Here is a 19,595-nt window from a genome sequence, read left to right on the forward strand (position 1 = left end):
AACTGATACCCACTGTTAAAGGAAAAGCAGTTTCTCTAGTGGAGTGTCACTCGGTAGGTATATCAGCCACACTCCAGGGCAGGCACCATGCCCAGGGGTAGCTGGCTGACACAAAATAAACTCCAAGGCTTTTGTGTATGTTTGATGGGGGTATTTCCTTTTGTTTCGTTTAGACATTGTTTTGTCTTACTACTCTTTTGCTTATTTTGGCTTTTATTTTTGGGGAGTTTTGCTTTTGCTTTTGAATTTTGGAGGGAAGAGAGAGAAAGAACAAAAAGTTGGGTGGTTAAAGAGGAAGACATGATCTGAGAGGAGTTGGGAGGGGTAAACAATCAAAATATAGTGTATGAAAATGTTTTTAAATATAAAAAGGTAATTAAAAAATAAAAATAGACTGGGTGTGGCAATGCATACCTTTAATCCCAGAACTCGAGAGGCAGAGGCAGGTGGATCTCTGTGATTCTGAGGCCAGCCTGGTCTACAAAGCAAATTCCAAGACAGGGCTACACAGTAAAGCCCTGTCTCTTAGGAGAAAAAAAAGAAAGGGAGGGATGAATGGAGGGAGAAAGGGAAGGAGGGAGGGAGGGATGAATGGAGGGAGGGAGGGAGGGAGGGATGAATGGAGGGAGGGAGGGAGGGAGGAAGGAAGGAAGGAAGGAAGGAAGGAAGGAAGGAAGGAAGGAAGGAAAGGAGGGAGGGAGGGAGGAAGGGAGGGAAGAAGGAAGGACGGAAGGAAGGAAGGAAGGAAGGACGGAAGGAAGGAAGGAAGGAAAGACTCTGACTAGAGCACCGCTCAGCGGGAGAACACTTGCCTAGTTTGTGTAAATCCCTGAGTTCAATCTCTAGGACTGAGAGCAAACAAAGAAAAACTATAACAAATTGAAGAAATACAACACGCTGCTTATAATAATGCAAAATATATGATTATAAATAAAGAACAGAAGGAACAAATGAGAATAAAATATAGAGGCTCAAAGTTTTAATAAGGATTGTATTTTATACTTATTGTGTGTGTGTGTGTGTGTGTGTGTGTGTGTGTGTGTGTGGTGGGAGTGGACACAGCAGAGCATGTGTTGAGGTCAGAGGAAAACTTGCAAGAGTGGATTCTTACCTTCTACCATGTGGGTTCCAAGGCCAGAACTCGGGTCAGCAGGTTTGTGGCAAGTGTCTTTACTCGCTAAAGCAAACTCCCTGACCCCCAAACACTGGTATTTTGAGTGTTATTACTCAAATAAGTTCATCGTTAGTCCAATGGCTAGTAGAGTCATACCAACACTACTAACGTATTTATTGTCCGATTCTCCTCATTGTCGAGAGGCACTAATTACTATTCTATAGTTGCAGGTCCAAGCCTCTACTTATAGCTTTAAAAAGTTGTCTTGTACTTTTATGCTCAAGTTTGCTACAGATGTGTACATGACCATGTAGCTGCAAGAACAGTAAGACGGCTCGGCAGATGAAAGCACTTTGGCCAAGCCTGGTGACCCGGGTTCGAAACCTGGAACCCACATGATGGAAAGAGAGAACAGATTCGCATGCTCTCTTCTGATTTTTATACATGCACCATGGCATGTATGTTACTCACGCATGCATGCACACAGTAAATCAAGAAATAAATTAATAAACAAATACATGTTTAAAAAATAAATCAGAGACCACCCAGGATGTCTTCCGCACTCTGGCTTTCCTACCTGTACTGCAAGGCCAGCCTCAGCGCTGTGGCATTGGATTCGTATTTTCCCACCAGCATGCTCATTCTCTCGGCATTGCTTTTGCATTCCTCCAGGGTTATGGTGAGGAGATCATTTTGGGACTTGAGGTGCTCAATGCGGCTACAAAGAAAAAGACATTGGTTTCACACAGCAGGCCTGTGATGGGACATGTTCCTTGTTCCACTGGCAAGGAGGCCGGACAGTCATGTGAAGACGACATGGCAGGGGAGGGTCAGCAGATACAGTGCTTGCCATGCGAGCATGAGGGCCTGTGTAGACCCTGCACAGGCATGGCGGTGTGTGTAAGTCTAGTGATGGCGGGATGAGGGGAGCAGAGTCAAGCAGCTTCCCAGAGATTGCTGGCCGGCCAGCCTAGCCAATTGGTGAACTCGGGGTTTGCTGAGAGGCCCCCATCTCAAAAACTCAAGTGAAAAAGAATAAAGGAAGACAATGAACATCATCTGGCTTCTACACACATGCACAGGTGAGTACACACACAAACGTATACACAAAACACAGACAAACACACACAGAGGCATATATATGGATATAAAACACACGGGTGATGTGGGAGGCTGGAGACACAGCCCAGTCAAGTGAAACGCTTGTGGCGAAAGCATGAAGAGCTGAGTTCACGCCCCAGCACCCACTTAAAAGCCAGGCAAAGTGGCATGGTCTGTAACCCCAGCCCTGGGAGGTGAAGGAAAGGGGATCTATGGAGTTTGCTCACCAGACAGCCTAACCGAATTGGCAAGCTTGCTCCAGATTCACGTAAGAGACGCTGCCTCATGAAGAGAAGGTGGAAGAGTGATTGAGAAAGATGGTTGGGTGTTTATCTTTTCCTCCACAGACACACATGTGCATGAACTCATTCATATACACACCACACACACATAAAGGTGACATTGCTGGGCATTTTTGCAAGGATTAACTGACACAAAACCATCATTAAATTCAGGGTGGATCAAAAGTAAAAACTAAGGGTTGAGAGTGGTGGTGCCCATCTTTAATCCCCGCACCCAAAAGGTAGGTGGGTCTCTATGGGTTCAAGGCCAACTGCTCCACGTAATGAGTTTCATGACAGCCATGGCTATGTAGAGAGACTCAGACTCAAAAATCAAAAGACGACAACAATGACAAGTTAGACTGGTACACAGCCTCATTTTCACCTAGCCCTGTGTCTGTACTCGTTATTTGGGAACTGCCTGGCTGGAAAGAAAAGAGTGTCTACTGGGGCCCGTGACCATGACCAAGACCAAAGGGCATTCAAGAGTGATGTCCAACACCACCAGTGACTGGTACAATCAAGCAGGAAGATCGTTAAGGTTTATATCAGAACTGTGTACTCCAAGCAATGAGTTTGAGGAAAAGTCAGAAAAACAAATGTAAATCCTGCAGCGGATCCATTTCCTGTCCTAAGACATCTGGGTATGGTCACTCATTTTCCACAGAACCCACTCTCCCATTGTGGCAAGTCTTTAAAAGACTTGAGGTTTACCTCAGAAAGTGCAAGAGACTCCTGAGTGTGAGGTGTGAAAGCCACTGGCCTTGAGCATAAATTTTAGGGCAGCATGGAGTTGCCTATAGGGGACATCTCTGCTGGGAGAGCAATGAAGACTCTACGCGCCATAATGGGGGAGGTATCAGAAACACGTGCTTTTCCACTTTTCTTTGTTTGGCTTCTTCCAGTGGTCCCCACTCTCTCATTTACAATTTAGAAAGTATTGTGGTCCCTGCTAATTAGAAGCCGTTTACTCCAGTGCTGATCTCCTTGTGACTGAAAGGAAACTCCCTGCCTGAAATGCCTCCCTTGCTCAGGTCAGAACACCCTGCTGGTATCTGAATATAAAGGCTGTGAGGTCGGTGTTTCCTTGGGGCTGAGGCTTGGGAATCCCATCTCCTGCCAACACTCTGCTTAGGGGTGGTTCTAGCCAATCTGACTCCTAGAGGCATTTCTGTTCCTATGGCGTCCCATCCTTTCTAGCACACACCTCCTTCTGAGTGTCAGTCCCACACATCAGCTGCCTCCTGGCATTTCCATGGGGGGGGGGGGGTCACACACTGCCTCCAATTTAACACTGAAGGGGTTACTTATTTTTCTTTGACCTTCTCCCCTTCACCTTCCCCACAATGGAAGTTACCACAGCTCTTCATATAATATCACGAGCTCTCACGGGAGCATCCCCAAGACTCTTCCTTTCAGCCAGACCTGATGTGGCTGAGGCTTCTCATATTCTGAACCCATTGTGTTCTGTGCCTCCTGGCCCATCCCAGCTATCTCTATCTGTTCCTACTCTTGCTATCCTTTACCTCTAAGCTCCAGAAGGGAGAACACATTGTGATCTTCCTGTTAGAAACGCTTTCCAACTATATTTAGGCTAAAGAGTAAAATCCGCTATGGAATTCGAATCTGCATTTATGCCAGGCACTGTCTGGTGCCCACTTGTTTCCTGCACACCCTTGGTCTGCATCAATCCCACCCTTTGTAGGGTTCCTCCTTTACATCCCCTTTGTCCAGCCCGGAGGTTATGACTCTTCCGGCCTGGCATCGTTGCTCTTTTGTCCTTAAAACCTCAAGACATCTTTAAAGACACCTCACCAGGCCACATGTCAAGGACCAACCTCAGGTAAGGGACATAGCTCAGTGGTAAAATTTTTGGAAAACTTTTACAAGGTCATGGCTTTAACCTCCAGCACCCAGAGTGACAAGAGTAACAAAGAAATAACTCTTGATTCTTTCGGGGTCCCAGAGACGTCTTTTTGGTGGGGTTTCTTCTGCTGTGTTGCATCTAGATTTACTAACAGAATATAAACCTCATGAGGTTAGAGCCTTCTCTGTTTTGATTTGCTTTTCATGTCACACACTCTAGTACACAGGAGGTGCTTAACACGAACGTGTAACATGTGTAAGCACAGGTTTGAGTAAGTATGTTCCCCTACTCCAAGGAAATCTGAATCAAAGGCCAGCATTTTTTTTAAAAAAATAAATAGTATTAGGCCTTTAATGTTGAGACAATCAAATAACAGTCATTAGGACAGTATTTCTAGGAAGCTCCAGGTTCCAGGACAACAGGACGAGGGCAAAGGGCAGGGTCTGGAATGCTTGCTGCCTTTGTTAAATAACTGCTCTGGATTTCAGCGCTTCACTTTCAACTTCAAAGCCTTCATTTTCTTTATTTGCAAGAGACTAGCCTTATCCTCACAAGTTGAACATTAAGAGGTTTTCTGTGAGCACCCATTGTGCTGCTGAAGGCATAACCTGAGCTTTAGGGACTAAATAGTACCAATTCTTTGTTCTCTCTTAGGAGTGTATTACTGAGAAGAAATGTGCCTCCCCCACGTTCAGCAACAAAGCAGACCTTTGAAATCCCAGAGATCTTCAACCAAGGCTGAAGGCTTGTGGGCATCGGGCCCCGAAGGCATATGGCTTCATTCAATCACAAAGGGCATATCTCATTCAGGTCTAAGCATTTCCAGGCTAGTGGAGAAAAGTGCTTCTGCCTTGTTTCTAGATGATCATCAGGATTGCCATTGTAAAGGACTTTGGATTTAATATGGAAATCTTTTAATATCAAGGTATAAAATAGATGGGGCTAGAGAGATGGTTCAGCAGTTAAAAGTACATACTGATCTTACAGAGGATCCAAGTTTGACTCCTAGCACCTGTAACTCTTGCTTCACAGGAAGATCTGATGCCTCTGACCTCCACAGGTCCCTTGTACTCACGTGCTCATATGCACACAGACATAGACATGTGTACATTAATTCAAGAAAATGATCTTTAAAATGGCCTAGATCACCACATTTCCTTTGTTCTCCAGAACTAAAACAGCTTCATATCAGGGAGGAGTAACAAGCTAGTTTGAGTTATCCCATTTTGCCACACACAAGACGAATGGAATTCAGCAATGGTAGATGGGAATTAATGTCCACATTCCTTCTTGATTAGCTCATGCGCCTTCCAAGCTCATCCTGTGCTCACTAAAGGCTGCTAAGTCAAGGCAGCCACATCATTCTTGGAGACTGTACTACAGGCCATTCTGCTATCATGGCATAGAGTCTGAGTCAGGGAGGTTAGTGGGTTTGGCTATGGTACTTCTTAGCTTTTGAAGTAGCTGCCTCATCTCTGAGATTACACTCAAGCTTGTCTTTGCCAAGAGGCACGAATACATACTACAACTGTCTATAGCAAGAGAATCGGGAAGAATCTATGAAGCTACTATATGGTAAACTCCAAATCCAGTTAGGACAGGATGTAGGGACATCCTACTTATGCTTGAGCATAAAAAAAAATCAGCAGAGAATTGCTCAGAGAAAGCAAAGAATTAGACCAACATGTGAGGCCAATGCCAAAAATGGTTCCAGAACACTGCCTTTGCTCCTTCTGGCAAACACAAGCAGCCCCAGATCCTGACTCAACATTCCAGGACTTCCCGCTGACACTCTCTGTGCAGCACAAGCCCATACACTTGGCGGCCGTCTATGACCAACTGGGCATTCTCTATGGATTGCTCACCGGACTCACTAAGTACTTCACAAGTTCCAGAGTGAAATGAGAAGGTGGCGCCTCTTGTTCCTAAATTATTAAAGATTAAGAATAATAACAGCAGAGTTGGGCAGGATGTATCTGTGGAACCTTCCTAAGCATGAGGCCCCGGCACTGCAGTTGACCCTGACTGCCAGGAGCACGCCTCCATCCCAGTCCCCCCAGCCTTGCCATCTCACTGCAGGTCAAAGTTCACAAGACAATTGGGATGAACTTTTAGAAACAAAGTGGCGGTGGGGTTGGGGTGGGGAATGACGACAGCTCCCACCCCAACCCCCAGTGAAATACATCACATTGCTCTCACCTATTCAGCCGTTCTGTTTCCACCTCAAACTCTCGAATCTTGCTTTCGGAGATGGCAGATCCGTGTGAGTAGAGTGTTTGGAAAATTTCCTGGATGTTGGAGCAGTCCTGAAGAGAGTGGGCCAGGTGTTCCGCCACGCTGCTGGAAACCTGTGCAAATGAACATAGTTGCCTACAGAGATGCCAGGTCAGAAACAGTGGTCCCCAGGCACAACTCACACATACAACAACGTAAGAGTCTTCAAGAATTTGGCACTAGGAGACGGATACTTTTCTGAGTCTCGTGGGTCTCAGCTGTGAGTGTGAACGTATTATAGGAAACACAATGGGCTCAGAGCTGCACCTCCTCAGTCAGTGATGCTGGGAATCAACAAGCAAGGGAAGAAGATCAGTCCTCTTAGAGTCCTGATAATCCTGGAAGTTAGATACAGTCTGGGCTTCCTTCTCTTACCCTAGACTCCTGACACACCATAGTCTCTGGTGACGGTGGGCCAAAAGAGAGGCTCTTCCCTTTATCCTCACAGTTTGGTTTTGACATAGAATCTGAATGCACGTGATTTTTGCTCCATGTAAAACTTCAAATTAGGAAATGAAAGTGAGTGTTTGGGTTTTTTGTTTTGTTTTCTGTTCTCTCCTCTTGGCCTAGGATCAAACAGCTAGTTCTCCCAGCTTCACCATATCAGAAACCATACTCAGTGCCCCAGCCATCCGTCTTACTCCCTGGAGGCTACAGGCTCTACCCATGAAGACTCGCATACTGGGCAGGCAGGTCCTGTCCATTCTCTGCTAGCTTCGGGCCACACTTCAAAGACAGCATCCGCCCTCCCTGGACAGTGTGTTCCCTTCCAAATGTTTGTGCAGAGACACAGTTCTTTGGGAGTTTTGCAACTCTCAGGGTCTCTGTGGGGCAAGGTGATAAGAAGCAGATACTTCAAGACATTCATTGGCATCACCAGTAAGTAAATGCATGTTATCTCTTTTTTGGAAGATTTTACATGTGTGGGAGTTGGAGGGTGGGGATAGGAAGAGATTATCTCCCTTAAAACTGAAGTAGCAATTCACCATTTAGAGACTTAGCATATTTCACGGTGCCCCTGATTTATTATATAATTAACTGATAAATTGGAAGTGAAAAACAGTATTTCTGTCCTCTAGGAGCCATGGTCTATGTGGCTGTATTGGGTTCTTTCTTTCCTTACCCCTTGCCAACACTCACCCCAATGCTACTGATTTCTGACCCCAGAACTGGCCGATCAGATGACGATGATTCAGATCTTGTCTTTGATAGCTTCACTCTCTCGGCAATCTTAAAAAAATAAAATAAAAATATCGGAAAGTCCACCTCACTCCCCCACGTAAGTTCAGTCCATGCTTACACAATTGTTACCACGTCAACTACAGTAATTCAGCAAAACCCTTCAAAACAATTCATCTGTTCAACCTTGCAACCATAAACTTAGAATGGGGCTTCTTCTCAAACTCAGCACATTTGGGGCTGGACAACCTGGGGACGGGAGACGGTTCTGCCCCCTGTAGGCTACTGTGCAGCATTGCTAGACTCCAGCCTCAAGATGCCAGGAGCACTCACGTAGTAACCGTTCAAAGTCTTCCTTAGTGTGGTTGAGAAACACTGGTTTCACCTAACTTACTAAACTCAAAGGATGAGAAACCGCTTCACTGTGGAGGCTCTCAGGGCCGCCAGGCAGGAAGACGTCTGCCATTTATACCATGTGACAGGTTCTTTTTAGCAGACTGTACAAAAGCATTGTGTGCTGTGACAGAGAATAAGTGTTTCTGTTTTGCTTTTTTTTTTTTTAAGTATTTCTTTTCTTTTCTTTTTTTGTGACAGTGCCTCACTAAGTATCCCTGGACGGCCTAGAACTCAAGTGATCCTCCTGCCTCTGCCTCCTGGCTGGAATTATAGACATGCAATTCCACACTTAGCTCTGTAATGTTTTCCTTTTTCTGGCATGGCTATCAGTCTTCTGAGGGTGGAAATTACTGCTTCATCACTCAGGGTCCCCTAAGGCTGAACCTTAGCTCCTTGAAAACAAGTGCCCATCCACTGCGGGGTCGCACTGGACAAAACTCCCCACAAAGGCTTGTCGGCTCTGACATTTTCCAGCAGGCTGATTAATGAGAGCTGCTATACATGTTGCTGTTGAGAGAGACTTAAACCTATTAGTGGGTTATCTCGGCCTGCAGCTTGGTTTGGGAGAGTTGACACTCAGTCCCAGGGGAAGCCCCTAGGGTATGTACATTGACTGGTCTGCCTGCAAAATGGTGGGCTGGGCCACAGCTGGACTCAGCCGAAGCGGGGATTTCCAGATAAGAAGTCTTCCAACCCACCAGACTCATCACCAGGAGCTCACCTTGGCAATGGGGATGTCATTGCTGCTACTGCTGGTGCTTAGCTCTCCGGTGCTGGGGTTGATCGGGCGATTGGCAGAAGTAAGGCGACCAGGGCTAGAAGGTCCAGTGGCCTGGACACTCTGCAGTCGAGTCTGGAGCTCTCGGACCTGAAACCAGAACCCCTTTAGACCGAGTTGGTGGTTTCCCAGGTTAAAGGGCAAAAGAGCCGGACAGTCAATGGCAAAGTTTCCAACTGTGATGCTCAGCTGGTCAAGTCCACTGAAGCCACTATATCACTAAGTGGAGCTGGCCGATCATCTGTAACTCACAAGCAGGAGGGAGAATATGCGAACTAAGCGAAGCATGCTCCAGTCCAGGAGGAGGCGCACCGTTAAGGAGTGCTCGCTCAGATAGCAGAGAAGCTCCTGATGCTGCAGTGGGCAGTTCAGATGAGGACGTGATCTCCAGTCTTAGGAAACTCAGAGCTCACATGGATAGAGAACAAGAGTCTTAACACATACTCACAAATGCTGGAAACACTATCCTCAAGTGCTCTATGGCAGCAGAACTTGGAAAGACTGTACTTCCACCTGAAGTTACTCCAGAGAGTATAAAGAGGTATGTATGTGATAGGAGAACTGCGCTCCAGTGGGCCCCAAAGGAGAGCATGTCAGGGGTGGGCCTAGCAGAGCATGGCTGGGGTAGGGTGCGGTCGGGGAATAGAACTACATGCACAGTGTCTAGAAGGTATGCAGTGCTGGACAAACTGTTATTAGAGACAGGGGCTCTGGGAGAGTAGTGGGGCCAGGATGGAGTGGCAGTGAGGCTACCAGCAGCTTCCCACCAGATAGCCAAGGCTAGCCTGGTACAGTGGGAAGGAGCATCTAAGTAGCGGAAGCATAAAATCTTGGTGGATAAGAGCACTGACTGCTCTTCCAGAAGACCAGGGCTCAATCTGAAGCACCCACTTGGAGGCTCATAACTATTCAGTTCCCTGGGGACCAGATACCCTGATCTAGCCTACATAGGCATCAGTCACACATGTGATGCACAGCCACACATGCAAAGCAGCCATACGATAAAATAAAAAATAAATAAAATATGGCACACTAACACCACAATGGGTATCTAAATCTCACTCATCTGTAGTTACTGCTCTGTGACCACTAAGGGGAGAAACACTCCAGTAAACGGGACAGTTGCTACCTTTCTCATAACTATGGGCACACCTTTATCACCAGAGTACAAGGACTATTATCAAACTTTGCTTATGCAGCCAAGAGGATCTTGAACTTCTGATCTACCTGTCTTTTCCCCTCGAGCACTAGAATTACAGGGGAGCACTACCAAGCCTGGTTTATTACACTTCGGGTTGGCTGCAGCACCCGAAAAAGTTCTTACAAATGAAGCATCAAACTCAGTCACCAAGAAGTCACACACATGAACATTTAGAGTAGGGTTTCCCAACCTTTATTGTACACTAAATCCCCCTTACAGGGCTATTCAGAAACCTAGGTGGTAGAGCCCTGTCCCAGTGGTTCAGATTTATCAGTGCTGCATGAAGCCAGGAATCTGTACATCCAATGAGCTATGCAAAGATGTGAATGCTGAATGTCAGGGAAGCATACCTTGAATGGCTGACCCAAGAGTACAAAGCATTATAGTTTCACAGACAGACAGACCTGAGCCAAATCCTTGTGCTTGTTGCTGCCACAGCCCTTCCAGGCAAGGACAGAGAGTAGAGACCCAGCCCCCCTCTCTAAGAGCTTCTTATAGAAAGCTTTCATATTGAATGTCTGGGCTGTATCTACTCTGCTATCTTGGGAGCCAAAAGTAATTGAAATTTCAATAATTCATCAACATATTATAAGCCAAAATAAGGAAATTCCCTTGGAGCAAATTGTATTCAATAGTGAAGCAGATTAAAAAGAGCCTAATGCTTTGTTGTGGCTTCCAGGAGCTCAGACTTGCTGGAAATGTGCAGTGTCCTCACAATACAACAGACAGAGGGCCAAAACACGGTACAGACTGGGCCATCTCAAAATGTTGCAGACTGAGTCACATCAAAACAGGGTACAGACACATGCCTGCCAGAGTCAAACACAATTCCTGACGGGAGATTCTTTACAACAGTCCCTAACAAACCAAAGGCAGTGTCTATGTGGAGGCTCTTCAGGCCACTCGGCAGAGCAGGAGGGCCCATGCTCGCACCATGTGCCCAGGCAGCTTCTCTAGTGGAGTCTGTAAGGTCCTGAATAGTGAACAGAGTTAACGTCACTCTAAAACCTATATCCAGTCTACACTGAGCAGAAAATCATAAATGGCCTGCTCCTAGAGCACCAATCAGCCCACTCATCTTGATTTGTTTGTTTGTTTGCTTGCTTGGTTCAGTTTTTTTTGAATCAGAATCTTATTCTTTTCACCCAAACCAGCCTTGGATCTAACAGCAATGGCCCTGCCTCTGTTTCTCCAGTGCAAGGATTCAGGCATGAGCTACCATGGTTTGCTTTTGAAAAACACAAACAGTCCTAGCAAATACATTAAAACACCAATAAAAAAAATGACCTGAGTTTTAGAAATCTTTGCTTTTCTAATCTCAAAGGTACTGAATGTTGACCGTGGCAAAGCTAAGTAGCACTGCAAGTTCAAACAGAAAAGGTTCATACGCCCCTTCAGACTGCTCTCAGACAATTGCTTCTAGTCATTTCCCATATGCATTCATGCCCTTAAATAACTTCTAAATCTATACATTTTTATCTTGAAAGCTAGGGACCCCGTGGAAACTAAAGGATGGCAAACACCTTCCTTTGGGATGATGCCGTATAGCTTAATGACAGTGCTCATCAGCAGGCACAAACCCTGCTGACAGGAGTCTAGTCAACTGTACAGAAAGAAGGACAGTTGGTGGGAATGCGTGGCCTTCTCTTACACATTTGGGGTGAAATTAAATGACCCAATACCCAGAACTGAAGGCTACTCAATAAATCAAGCTAGCTTAGGCAAGGACAGGGAAGGGGAGGCAGGTAGCCAGCTATCAGACATCTCCTGTTCAGTTCTCCCTTGGGAAACGGTTGGATCAGGGATCCCACAAAAGTGACGTCCAAATTCTACATCATACCTGTGCATGTGGCTTTATCTCAGAACAGACTGGATGACACTAGGCTCCCTGAGATCAACCTGGACTTAGCTTAGAGTGGGCTCCACCCAATGACCTGCATCTTAAAAGAGAACCAATGTGGGGCAGGAGGCCGAGGCAGAGCCAGAGCCATGAGACCCATGAAGGCCACATGGAGGGACATGAACACAGAGGAGGCTGCTAATCAAGAGCTCTGAGCATCAGGAGTAGAAGGAGGCAATTAAGGTAGCTCCTTTCCAATCTGTAGAGTGGGCAGAGCCCTGCTGCCCACATCTTGATTTGGAACTTTGGAACCCTGGAAATATTAAGAATAACTTTTTTTCAGGGCTGGAGATATGACTCAGAGGTTAAGAGCACTGGCTGCTCTCTTCTCGGAGACCTGGGCTCAATTCCCAGCACCCACTTGGAAGCTTACAACTGCTGGTAACTCTACCTCCAATGGATCTGACACTTTCACACAGATATACATGCTGGCAAAATACATATACTCCTAAAATAAAAATCAGTCAATCATTTTTCAAGACACTATATTTTTAGTAATTACCTGATAAGCCTATCTTCTATTAAAAATGTTTTTATTAAAGGAAATATGCTTTTCTCTCTATAACACGGTACATTTTTTTTAAATTGGGACAGCCAAGAATCAAAGTGTATCTGATGGAAATTGGCATGTCTAGGAAAATCATATATCACCCTGACAACCTTTCTGAACTGGGTCCCTCAGGCCCAGGCCCGGACCCTGAGAGGCTATTTTCTCGATCCTCAGCATATTGCTAATACCCAGGCAGATTGAGAGAAGTTGATCTGCTCTAAAGATTGGAACTCGGTTAATGTATAAGGTAAGGGTTCTAGTCTTTCAAGGGCTCAGAAATCTGGCAAAACCTGATGGGAATTCCACTATGAAGAGGCGTCTGCAGGGAGCATCGACTGCAGAAGGAGGCAGTATCCCTCCTTCGCAATGCGGGGTGAAAAGGCAGTGGACTCTTGTTTCTATCTGGTTCTTATTTAAGGGTTCGGGGCTCATTTTATGTTGACTGGAGAAATAGAAGAGAAAGGACCAGAGTAAGGGTGAGGGAGAAGGTAAGAACTCGATTGATGACGTGGAGGAGAAGCAATGAGATTCCCAACAATGAAGGACTAAGACAGAAAGGCGTGCTCCAGCGCCCACCTAGACGCACGGGGATTTCATCCTGGTGGAGTATGAAGGGAAGATTAATCTTCAGACAGAATTTCCTGGAGTGACCGCAGTGCTCCACAGCAGCCATGTCTACCACGGAGGCACCAGAAGCATAGGGTGACCCTGCAGTCACTTGCAGTGTGCCTAGCTTACTCAAGGAGATGGATTTTGTATTGTGCTTGATTGGAATTTATTTCAATTCAAACTTGAATAGTTGTATTGGCTAGCTGGTATTGTACTGGTCAAAACAGCTGTATAAATATTCAAGGAAATTAAACAGCTGTCCACTCTTGAAGCTGGGTGACATCATAGATCATGGGATTTCTCAGTGCAGTGGATACACAAACTACACACACACACACACACACACACACACACACACAGAGAGAGAGAGAGAGAGTTCCTTCCTACCCCCACTCCCAGGGAGATCAGCCAGGGCTATGTACATAAATAAGGAGATAAATAAATAAATCAAACTGAAGGAAGCTGATCAGAGATAAAGGCATACACTGAGGGATTCAGGGTTGGCTAAGGTCTAGGGAGGAGTGGACATGGAGACAGGGGTCATCGCTAGAGGATATGGTCAAAGGGTCAGGAGAGGACAGGCAGTGCAGGGCCTGCTCAACTGGGGACAGGAGAAGAGAGCATGGCAGGCAGAAGGAAGGGAGAGTTTGCAGAAAGAATAGGTAGGGGTGGTGGAGCCTGCAGAACTCTCATCTCATGGTGCATTTTCTCTGCTGGGTATAGTGGAGTGAATTAACAGATGTCCAGTGTGAGGAAGGAGTGTGACCTAGGATAATGAAGTAAGGAAAGAGGCGGGGTGAGCAAGCTTACACCATAGCACTAAGGGCTCAATTCAAGTCAAGAATGGGGAGATGCTTTCTTCTAACTCTGGACATCTTATCAAAATAATAGGAAAGGGTAGAAAAGAAAAGAATATGCGTGGGGCATTCATAGGAAGGAAGACAAAGCCATTGAAAGAAGAAACAGAACACTGTGTGGTGCATCTGAAGAGAGTGGCCAGTACATCCACAAGACGGGGAGCAGGGGTTAGATTCACGGTGACAGACTCCCCCAGGGACAACTATGAGAAGCAGGGCTGAAACCAGCTGTCCAAAGGCTGCTGTTCCAGTAACAGCACACGGGACAACAGCATGAGATGGCCTTGGCTAACACCAACAGACACTCCTATTAACAACACATGGAAATGCTGCACGGCAAAGGTACCGTGAGAGAAGGACTCATTGCCAAGGTCAAAAGGAAAACAACAAACTCTCTAGGTGCTGGACACAAGAGCTGACATTACAGAGGACAGGAAGGAGGACAGTCGGGAGGGCAAGAGACAGGGAGTGGATTCGTGAGCCAAACAGTTCTCTGTCCAGCAAAGCCTGAATGTTTCCTACCACACCTGTCTGTGGAAAGTGAACACAGCACACCGCTCTACAATCCCAAAGACTCCTCTGGAGCTATGAAGGGGAATCTATAAGAAATCAAAGCACCAGGCTAGGCACGGTGGCACATGTCAGTAATCCCAGCATTAAGAAGGTTGGAGAGACTGTGTTCAAGCTGACCTTGATCTATATAGTGAGGTCTTACCTCTAAATTAGTATATTAAAACCTCCAAAGACATAGCACCTGTGGGTTTCCAATACATGGGCTGCAAATCTGTACCATCTATCCTGTACACTGCAGGACCTCAAACACATTATCATCTAACACTGGTGTGTATTGCCAAGCCTCCTCCTACTTTTTAGGACACCAAACTTGTAACTCACCCAACCTAGTGTCACTAGACATCAGAAGACTGGCGCTTATGACCAGGAGGCTGCCAGATGTGGAGTGGCAGTTGTAGGGAGGAGGGAAGGAGAGAGGAACTAGCTAACCCAGAAGCATCTATCTGCCTCAGATCAAAAGATGAACGTCAGACCATAATACAATAGATATGCAAAAAAAGATAAAAGGAGGAGTTTTGTATACAGTAAGGGTAATAGCCCCCAAAGGACCAGGTGCTGAGCCTTCTTTTTCTCTTTTCTCACACTCCAGTCTCAGTATGCCGCCCACACCAGTCTCAAGTCTGAAACTCTGCCTCACGAACCCCGGGATGACACGTGTGGACTACCACATCAAGGCTGATGTCAAATTTTAAAAGATTGTCCCTTAAGATGGACTCTGAGGACAAGAGTATTGGTATGTTTCATTCACTACTGCAGCGCTTAGCGTTCAGTTACTGACAGTCTTGAGAAAAGTCCATCCAAATGCAGCTAGAAATCTAATGTACCATAAAACCTAATACTTGGCAGTCTGTGGTCTACATCCTCATTCCCTGTATAAAACAAACAAAAGTTGAGATAGGAGGTGGTCCTAGGTCATCTGGACCATGGAAAAAAGGAAGCAGAACTGTCAGGTAGAGTCTTGAAGATGCTGTGTAGCTTGTCTGGCAGCTGGAGGGAGGGGCAAGGCTACAGAGGGCAGATGCCCATGGCTGCTGTATAGGTAGGGGGTTCACTCTTCCCTCTGCTTATAGTTTCAGACAGAGAGAGTCCATGATAGATCAAAGCCATAGCAGCTAAAATCTCACATCTCAGAGAAAGAGAGACTGGGAATGGTGAGAGTTTCTTCACAACCTCAAAGTCCAGCCCCAGTGACAGGCTTCTTTCAACAAGGTCACACCTCCTAATCCTTCCCAAATAGTTCCATCCACTGAGAGCCAAGTATTCAAAGGTAGGAGCCTATGGGGGCTGTTCTCATTCAAGCCACCACATAGTAATGATTAACGCTCCCTACATTTCAAAAAGCTTGAGGAAGAATTTTTAATTTTTCTTTATAAAATTTTTTGAAAAATCCCTGAGCAGACATGTCTAACCTGACTTCACGTTACTCAGTGTATATGTACTGAAACACCACATTACCATAAATACATTTTGTAAATTTTAATGCACCAAAAATTGGCATATTAAAAACATATTTTTAAAAGTAAGTCTGCAGCTGATTCAGCAGTTAAAGTGCTTATCACATGAGCAAGAGGACAGGGGTTTGGGTACCCATAACCCACTAGATTCAGGGTAACAGTGGCCTGCCTGGAATTCCAGCTTTGCAAGGTACAGAAAGAGGATCCCAGAGCAAGCTGGGCAAGTTCTGGGGGTGATCAAAGATGTTTGCTGACGTCTACCTCAGGCCTCCACACTATACACACATGTGCTCACACACATTCACACACACACACACACACACACATGCATGCACGCAATGCACATGCACACACACACACACACACACATACACACAAGCAAAAAATAGACAACTAAAAATAAAGCTGAGGTAGAACGGTGCTCACCAGGGGCTGGAATGGGACCCGGGAGGAGTGGGACCCAGTAGGGGTGGGTTTGGATTAATCAATGGGTACTAAGTTACAGTGAGGAGTCAGAGGTTCTGGTGTGCTCTTACAGTGTATGGCCACTACTGGTGACAATTCTATACTGTGCACTTAAAAGAGCTAGAAGAAAGAATTTTGAGTACTTCTACCATTAATAAATCACAATCGCTTGAGGATACAAATAAAATTTAAATGGATTTAAACATTACCCAACGTGACATGTTTCAAAATAGTACATGGAATCCCATCCCTGGGTATAATTTATTAACATTTTCATGTGTTAGTTACAAAGTAAATTGAATGATTAAAAAAAAAAACCTTTTTAAAGTTTTGGGCAAAAATAAAGGCACTTTCAAGATGATATATTGACTGTTTCCAGATCTTTGCTAACAGAGTTTCCTAAGACACAGGCTTAGACAATTAAACCAGGAGACAGTGGGGAAGAGAGCAACAGGGAGGGGCAAGGATGAACAACGATGTAGAGCAGACATCCTCTGTGTTTCTGCAGAGCAGACAGACTAGCAAAGCAGTCAAGAAGGCCGCCAGCGGACCTGATCAAAGAGAGAACTTATCTATCCAAGGACTCAGCATGTGGACTCCAGAGAAATCCCCAAAGCACTGACCTGTCCAAGGCACTGGGCCTCCAGTGTGTGTTTTCAGGAAGCAGAAAGCCTGGGGGATTCCATGGCCATGCAGTCAGGGTCATAGCTGGTCACATAAAACCTAAAAGCTCACAGACACATCTGACCAGAGGTATGCAAAGCCATATGAACAGATCTCCGTCTGTGCAAGGAGGAAACAGCATGGTGGGCACAGCAAGAAAAGACACACTTGTGTGAAATAAAATAATGCACAGACAAACTGAATGGAGAAACGGAGATGAGACTATCAGAGGAAGAAATCAACTGAAAGAGAAGCTCGCAGAGACCAGCCAGGACAACCCTAATCAAGAAATACAATCTTTTGATTTAACTCAGGGTCCAGGAACAAATTAAAACAAAACATGCAAGAAAGTTAATCTTATAAAGACCAGAGCCCAGAGCACATACAGAAATCGAGATGTTGGAGATTAGGAAATCAATGTTGAAGTTGCCACAGACAAATATCCCATGGGTGTACCCAGAAACAGCTCCTCAGACAGGAGGCCCGGAAAGGGTGATGCTGTGGGTAAGACAAATGTATCAGTGGCTTCCATCAACTACGAGTGTGGGTCGTGGGTGAATGGCATGCAAGAATTAAAAGTGGCACCAGGGTCCCAAGTCGGATAAGGAACATTATTAGCCATCAACAAGTGAGCTTGCTTTGAGGTTACGCGTGGCTGTGTTCAGAGGTTGCTGCAATCTCAGGCAATTAGGCTGCAACGCATGGTTTTGCTATATTGAAACTGGTGTGGGAAAGACAATTCCTAAGCTACAGAAGGATGAGACCCAGTAGGTCAGAAGAGTCCTACATAACATTTGGGGCAGTCTATCCCCATGTGCAAGGCTGCCTTCTTTGAGTCCAGGGTGTTCAATTTGGCAGTGAACCACTTTCTAAGTGGAGATTTTAGAAGACTCTTCATGGAGCCTTCAAATGAGAAATGAGAATCCAAGTGTCGAAAATACAGATTTATTCTTAGGAAGTTAACTTACACGATAATTTAAGCAAGTGCTGTGTTATCTCGGATAGCAACTGGAGGTGGTTAAAACAGACCACAAACTAGGAAAGGAAACCCTAAGCTGCTTCCATAGCTCTGAGGTCTGGCAGGTGTGATCTCCTTTGTTCTTCAGCCCAGGAAAGTACACAAATCTGGCTACCCAGGAGAAAAGGGAAGTGCTCTGGCTGATTTCTTCCCAGATTTCTAATCCTCTGACAGCTCTTTCCTTTATAGTTAAGAGCTAGCCCTGGGCAACTGCACAGGTACAGCGAGGGCAGGGATGGAGGTCAAACACAGAGGTATTACCTCAGTGTCTCCTCAGCACGCGTGAGCAAAGCCTTCCTTGGGACCACTCCTAAAGAGGTGGCTGAATTAGAGCTCTGAGCAGTCTCTGCCTGAGGTCCCACGTACAGCTTCTCACAACAGGGAGGGAGTGTGCTTCATCAGCAATGTTCCACCAGGCTCACATGACACCCACAAAGAGCCTTCTCCTAAGACCATTTTGTTTTCTCTCAGTGCCATCTTAGGGTGCCAGAAGAGGAGATTTGTTGAAGCTGACAGCTGTGTCACTATTAACAGAATAGTGACCAACTGCCAGTCTGTGCAGGAGGAAGAAACAGAACGGAGAACAGGGTGGAGAGGGGACACGAGAAAGCAGTTTGAGGAAGAAATCAGGGAAAAGTGCATCCAGAAATGAGGTTGCCAGAGCCTTAATTGTGGGGCTGTTAGCTAACATCACCTATGGAGCTGACCAGAGAGGCCACGCAGAAGGGGGGCCCCATGGAGAAGGAGGTGAAACTCATTTCAGGACACACAGGAAACATAGGTAGAAGGCAGGAGAAGGGAGAAATTGTTACCATGACCTTATGCAATGAATATGCATGGCTTTCTAAAGAATATAAGGCTTCCAAAAGGGACTGCTGTGGTCTGTTTCAAGATGATTTGATTCAACGGCACATGGATTCATTGACATTGTGATTCCAGAAGTCTTGTTCTGCCAAACAGACTGGGGAAAGAGTTGATCATTTTGGCTGCATGGCAGCTGACCGAAGCAATTTAGGTCAAAAGAGCAAACAGTATGGAGAATCTGTACCTTGCCAGCACATGTCTCTTTGTGTGTACTTCTATGCCCATGGTCGTTCTTCTATGCCCACCACCTATAACACTGCAATGACTCTCCAATAGCCCTGAAGCCAGGGATTGTATCCAGTTTATCACTGTGACCCCTGCCTGGCCAAGGAAGACTAATCATTTATGTAGATACAAATGAATGAAAGAACAAAACATTTTCTTTCTTGAGTCACTAATTCTAGCTTGAGGAGTTTGGATCTGCTTTTTTAAGTATGAGGAAATAAGGGGC

General features: G+C 45.7%; 1 protein-coding gene across 7 annotated transcripts in view; it reads right to left on the reverse strand.

Annotated features, from left to right (window-relative positions):
* The window catches only part of Mcc (MCC regulator of WNT signaling pathway), a 292,443-nt gene that overhangs the window by 37,599 nt on the left and 235,249 nt on the right, over nucleotides 1-19,595 (reverse strand). For all 7 annotated transcript variants that reach the window (XM_038330393.1, XM_038330388.1, XM_038330391.1 and 4 more), the window contains 4 exons: nucleotides 8,934-9,080; nucleotides 7,778-7,867; nucleotides 6,563-6,711; nucleotides 1,692-1,832 (listed from right to left, as the gene is read on the reverse strand). In XM_038330393.1, the coding sequence (XP_038186321.1) occupies nucleotides 1,692-1,832; nucleotides 6,563-6,711; nucleotides 7,778-7,867; nucleotides 8,934-9,080 (527 nt within the window). The remainder of the gene's footprint in view (nucleotides 1-1,691; nucleotides 1,833-6,562; nucleotides 6,712-7,777; nucleotides 7,868-8,933; nucleotides 9,081-19,595) is intronic.

Source organism: Arvicola amphibius, chromosome 5 (assembly GCF_903992535.2).
Source record: "Arvicola amphibius chromosome 5, mArvAmp1.2, whole genome shotgun sequence".
NCBI classification, from domain to species: Eukaryota; Metazoa; Chordata; class Mammalia; order Rodentia; family Cricetidae; genus Arvicola; species Arvicola amphibius.